At 39.6% G+C, this 5641-nt stretch overlaps 1 protein-coding gene across 1 annotated transcript; it reads right to left on the bottom strand.

Moving 5' to 3' along the window:
- Window positions 1–2297: 2297 nt before the first annotated feature.
- Window positions 2298–4118, bottom strand: si:dkey-42i9.4 (uncharacterized protein LOC492503 homolog). Its single transcript, XM_067999103.1, has 2 exons — window positions 3523–4118; window positions 2298–3188 (listed from the first exon to the last, which is right to left on the bottom strand). Exons 1-2 carry the CDS (start codon window positions 3665–3667, stop codon window positions 2845–2847), a joined length of 489 nt encoding a protein of 162 aa, XP_067855204.1. The 5' UTR covers window positions 3668–4118; the 3' UTR covers window positions 2298–2844.
- Between the last annotated feature and the right edge of the window lie 1523 nt (window positions 4119–5641).

Genomic DNA, 5641 nt, shown 5'->3' with positions numbered 1-5641 from the left:
GGGACTCAATAGGGTAGATGCTGAGAGGATGTTACCCCTCTTGGGGGAATCTAAAATTAGGGGGCATAGTCTCTAAATAAGGGGTCGCCCGTCTAAGACGGAAATGAGGAGGAATTTCTTCTCCCAGAAGGTCGTGAATCTTTGGAATTCTTTACCCCAAAAAGCTGTGGAGGCTGAGTCATTGAATACATTCAAGGCTGAGTTAGACAAATTTTTGATCAGCAAGGGAGTTGAAGGGCGGGAAAGTGGAGTTGAGGTAAATATCAGATCAGCCATGATCTCATTAAATGGCGGAGCAGGCTTGAGGGGCCGAATGGCCTACTCCTGCTCCTATCTCTTATGGCTCTTATGGTCTCATATACAGCCTTTGTAAAGCCTGAACATTTTACCCCCATATAGGAACACTCACCTTTTAGTAGTTACATCCCTTCAAACTTTGGCTGTAGCCTTTTAAGGACTGCTGACTTGTGTCATATCCAACCCAGCTCCCTTTGGCATAGTCCCAGTGCCAGGCTCAATATTAGACTGAGCTTATCACACATATGTCTTTAGGCCTGACCTCATAAAATTCCGGAGTTTGACTTCTATGAAAATCAACAAATATTACTTTCAGTGCTGGAACCAGAAAATATACTCTAGTATCCCCTGGGAAAGGGAAAAAAATCAACTAGGCTTCCTGCTCCTGATCATTATTCAGCAACCCCTAACGGAAGTACATTGGCTGTAGACAGAGTAGGGCTTGACTGAGATGGTTCTCATGGTTGAACGGCCTGGTAGAACTCACCATCCAGGCTTGCACCTTAAGCATGATCACTTATGATATTAAACGACTACCAATGCTCATAGGAATGCACCTTAATTTGAGTCATTGCCTTTCAACTTTTGACAAAGTTCCACGTGAAAAGCTATTACTCAAGCTCAAAATTGTGAGGATTTTAGAAAAATTGGGAATGGATAAAAAATTGTCTGAAGGGTAAAAAACAATGGGTACTTGTCAGAACAGCTATGTCAGGGTGGGAAGAGGTACTATAAAAGGATGTCCCAATGCAGTTTTGGGAACACCACTGTTTCTAATTTATATCCATGACTTGGATTCAGAAACTTGATGCAAATTGGTAAAATTTGCAATGATATCAAATTAGGGAAAGGCAGTGGAATCAGAGGAGGCAGCTCAGAAATTAGAGTGAGTTGAACAAAATATGAAGTGGGCAGAAAAATTAATGCAAACAAGTGTATGGCACTGCAGATAGGAAAGGAAAAATAGGCATCACGCATCTCATGAATGCTGTTGAAATAGCTAAGGATGAAATGGAAAGACACATTGGAATCTTCATAGACTGGAGACTCAGTATGTCCAACCAATGCAAAGCAGCAATCAGGCCAGTAAAGAGCAGATTTAGGCCCGATATCAGGAAATCCTTCTTCACATAAAGAATGATTAGTATATGGAATGGACTTCCAAATATGGTAGAGGCAAAAACCGTGGAATAATTTAAGAACCAATTGGTTGCTGAAATGGGGGGAGTGTAGAGCATCTCTGGACAGATGAACTAAGGTGGGTCGAATGACCTCTCTCATCTGTAATTATGCTGTGATCTTGTGGAGAGAGAAAACTAGAAGGAAAATAAATGTCGTTCGGAAATAATCTGACTCAAATAATGCATGGACAATCAGTCCACATATTATAATCACTGATATTTTTGTTGTACATATAACCAACTAAAATGACTTGTACCATGTAAGTTCCATGTTCCTTCTTTTGCAATGCCTGGTTTATTTTCAAAATGGCAGCTAGGGGAAAAAAGCCTAATCTGTAGTACATAGAGGATACACAACAGGAAAATAAACCCCCACCCCCCCCAGTGATATTTAGCATGAAACTCATGACTTAAATTTGTAAATAATTAGATTTGCCATTATTTATACATTTATCAAACAAAATTTAAAACAGCTATTTTGTTCATGAAAAAACCTTAATGCAAAGATTCCATCACAAACACAAATGGCACCTTTTCCCCCTATTACCTTGTACTTTTGAATACAGTGAAGGAAATAATTTTCTCCTTTGATAGGCTCACTTTCTTGATTACATCCAGTGCAGGTCGACTGCTTTTGTGTCTTCTTGATCCTCCTGTAGTTCATCCATTCCGTATTTCATGTGATTGTCAAACTGGAAAACTACCATGTAGTTTGACATTGTATCTGACTTCCATATAATCTTAGATTGTAGGAATTGACATTTTTGTGGTTTCACTACCCTATGTTTTAAAAAAAAACGCTTTTTTAAAAATGGGACATTAGGTGGAACAAAGTACTTTATTATTTAGGAAAAAAATGTACAGTACTGTTCCTGTAACATATCTAAATAAGAAATAAAAGGAACGTCAAACTCAGTAAACTGTACCGTACAATCGTTAAGTGGTCCACATATATTTTCTCTAAATTCAGAGATCACATTTATGGTGACCAGTAAAAAAAATGCAATGTTTTTAAGTACCAATTCAAAGACTGTGTGGATGTTTTACAAAATCAGTTCATAGTCATTAAAAGACATCCTGAACACATCATATGGATTCATTTTGATGTTTTATTACAAACAGCCATGGCTTATTTTTAAAATATAAATCTGTAAAACACAATTATCCACTGACTGTACATGTTTTTACAATATACAATCCAGGAATTTAATGTGGTGCAAAAACAGTTTTGCATATAGCCACTGGCCACATCAAACAAAGGTTTTGGCAATCGCACTACTAAAAGTTAACTAGGGATCAACATTTCACTACATTATCAAAGGGGCCTGCATACTGTACAATAACAGTTGTATGTGTAAATGAATTATTAACTTGAAACAGTCATCATGTAACTCTTAGAGGGACTCGATCTGCCAATTCTAAATTCATCCTTGCAACTTATCATACTATCCAAGGGGGAGATGCCGCTGCTAGGTACATTTTCATAAAGAACGCAAATGGACCCATCTTCACCTATTCGGTAGGACACCTCGAACGGGTCGACCCACAGAGTCAATTCACTTGGCAAAAGTTGGAAAAGTTGTTGACTGCTGAGTCCGATGATGTTGGCCGCCCTTGCTATCAGAGGATCCATTTTGTGGTTGATCCTAATGCATCGGTATCCTGATCCTTTGCAGGGCATGTGGGGAAACCAATGGTGTCTGTAGTGTTCTGTCAAACAAAGCCAACAAACGTTATATTCAAATGACCTGTAAAATTCGCTTTGCTTTCTTTCATCGGTGCTGTTTTGTGAATCCGATTCACCCAACTGCGCTTTGTTCTTTTCTGTACACACTTAAGAGGGACACACACGAGAGAAAAAAAATCACAACTCATTTCAAATATATATTTTTCTGATAGCCAGACTTTCGATTCTCTGCACTTTTCTGGCGTTAGCCCTGTCAAATGATTTTCTTACCGTTGATCTGTGTGGCTAATCCTGAAATGATAATAATTTGAACGCTTTACATTTTACTAAACCCTCCGTGTGTGTGTGTGCTCTCACCTGCTAAAGATTTCTCCAACGACTCGCTGAAATGCTGGAGCAGCTCGTCAGAAATAAGCCCTGTCGTCCTCAACAATCTCGTAATAAAGCCCACGGCAGTTGTGATTTCAGTTTTCATTTTGATCAACTGTACTCCAGGACTCATCAGCTAACCCAAACATAAAACGATGTTCCTTTTTTTTTAATCGGGGTTTTTAAAAAATATTTGTCGAAATATAAAGCTCGAATCAAACGTCGGGAACTTTTTAAAAAATTATTTGGTACAAAACGGGTCTGGGGATTTAACTCGGTTTTTTTTTCAGTTCACCAAATACTGGGCCCAAAACAAAACCCTACGGACTTTTCTTTTCCTTTTGTTCCGATCAAGACGACGAATTCGACTTTTCTGATCTTTTTTTTTGTTCTGATTACAATGGCATGCGGGGAGTCTCTTCAGTGTTTTTTTTTCCCCTTTCTTTTTATGTTAGGATTAGGCTAGAAGAAAAACATTTTTTTTAACCAAGTCAATGAAGGCTGTGAGGAGATGAAGAGACATCAGCTACGACACGACCCCCGGCCAATCTTCAGCAACACAAACCCGCACAGAGCTGTAAACATCGCCAGCACAGCCCCTCTGTGACCTCACACACGACGCCTCACAGCCAATCGAATCATCAGGCTTAATAACGTCACAATGACTTATTTGCATGTCACGTACAGACACCGGGGGTTTTCTTCCCCCCCCCTCCCCGCCCGCCAGTCGTCTGTTTTTTTTGACAAAAGATATACCAACTTCCTTAGTGCAACACACAAAGCCTTCAGACTTTGCTTAAGGGGATTTTACTCCTGCTATATTGCTTCTCTTTCTTCAAAGAGGAACGGTGGTTTCAGAAATTATTACAACACATTAAAAAAAATCCCCTGCCGTTTTTATTTTCCAGGAGCCTTCCCAGTTCAAAGTTTCATGGGTCTGTAATATTGCCTTAAATGTACACTTGCTTTTGATTTTATTTTCTTCTCAAGTCCAAATGCAAACAGACATCGAAAACTTAGCTTTGACGGTTCGGTGACTGCTCGGTCCCGTACCAAGCTATAGGAATCCCCAGTCTGAACTGATCCCAGCTGAGGTGTTATAATGGGTCCGAGGGTCCTTAGGTTTGGTCAAGGGAAATTCATCCAAGGTTTCTGCTTTGATAATTGTCCAATGATTCCTGCTGGTAAGGACATGGCTGTGAAGTGAAATGAGGACTGGATCAGATTTGGCAATGATATCTTCCACAGTTGACTAGTTTACCGATACTCAGTGTTGAGGCTCACAGATGAAGAATGCTAATTTGGGTGAGGTACCAGGGTGGAGGACAGGATTCATCCATGGAATTGAACCGCAGAGTCAGCACCATCAGGACAAAAGGGGAGGAAATTGAAAAAAAAATGTTGATGGCTCAGTGGGTGAGCATTTCGCATGATACTGAACCATACAGATAAGGAAGAACCCAACTTCAATCCTCAGCGTGGCTTGAGTTAGTTGATCTCTGCTCGGGTGACAGTGGTCGTTGCATAAGGGGAAAGCCAACCAGGGTTTGTACTTTTGATTTCTATCCATTAAATCTTGCTGGAAAGTTGTGTGTGGATATCAGGTGAGTACAAGTTTGGACTGTGACGGTGTCCCTACAGTTGAATTATCTGCTGACTCTCACAATCTAGGTTCACAAAAGTAGAATGCCATCCGGGCATGATACTATGTGGAATGTCGGCATATGTGAAACTGTATACAGCATAAACCACCACTTTTAGGAGAGGAGCGAAAAAAATCTGGTGAAAAAAAACTTCAATTTAACAATGCCTTGAATGCGGCCCTGAGGCAGCGATGACAATATTTACATTTATTCATACTTTTAGCTGTTAGACAATAAAAATTAAGGCAAAGGTACAATATTTTATGAACTGACCAACTGAAATACAATTCCCATTTTATTTGTCGACATGTTATGTCCTGCCACATCCCTATGCTAAGCTAGTATGTCACATTAAGAGTACAGTACTTCTAACGGTTCTTTGTCTGTTTTCTGAGCAGAAAAATAGCAATATTGATGTCAAAACAAATTTCATGAAACTAAGTCTTTGAAACTTCAAATTTGCA

The sequence above is a fragment of the Heptranchias perlo genome, chromosome 17 (assembly GCF_035084215.1).
Source record: "Heptranchias perlo isolate sHepPer1 chromosome 17, sHepPer1.hap1, whole genome shotgun sequence".
In the NCBI taxonomy this organism is placed as follows: Eukaryota; Metazoa; Chordata; class Chondrichthyes; order Hexanchiformes; family Hexanchidae; genus Heptranchias; species Heptranchias perlo.
This window is presented reverse-complemented; position numbering and strand designations above follow the sequence as displayed.

Bases quoted from the DNA above. Each gene is read 5' to 3' on its own strand.
- si:dkey-42i9.4 (XM_067999103.1), bottom strand. From the start codon at position 3,667: ATGAGTCCTGGAGTACAGTTGATCAAAATGAAAACTGAAATCACAACT. The intron at 3,189-3,522 runs GTGAGAGCACAC...TTTGTTTGACAG, and splicing joins GTTGGAGAAATCTTTAGCAG to AACACTACAGACACCATTGG.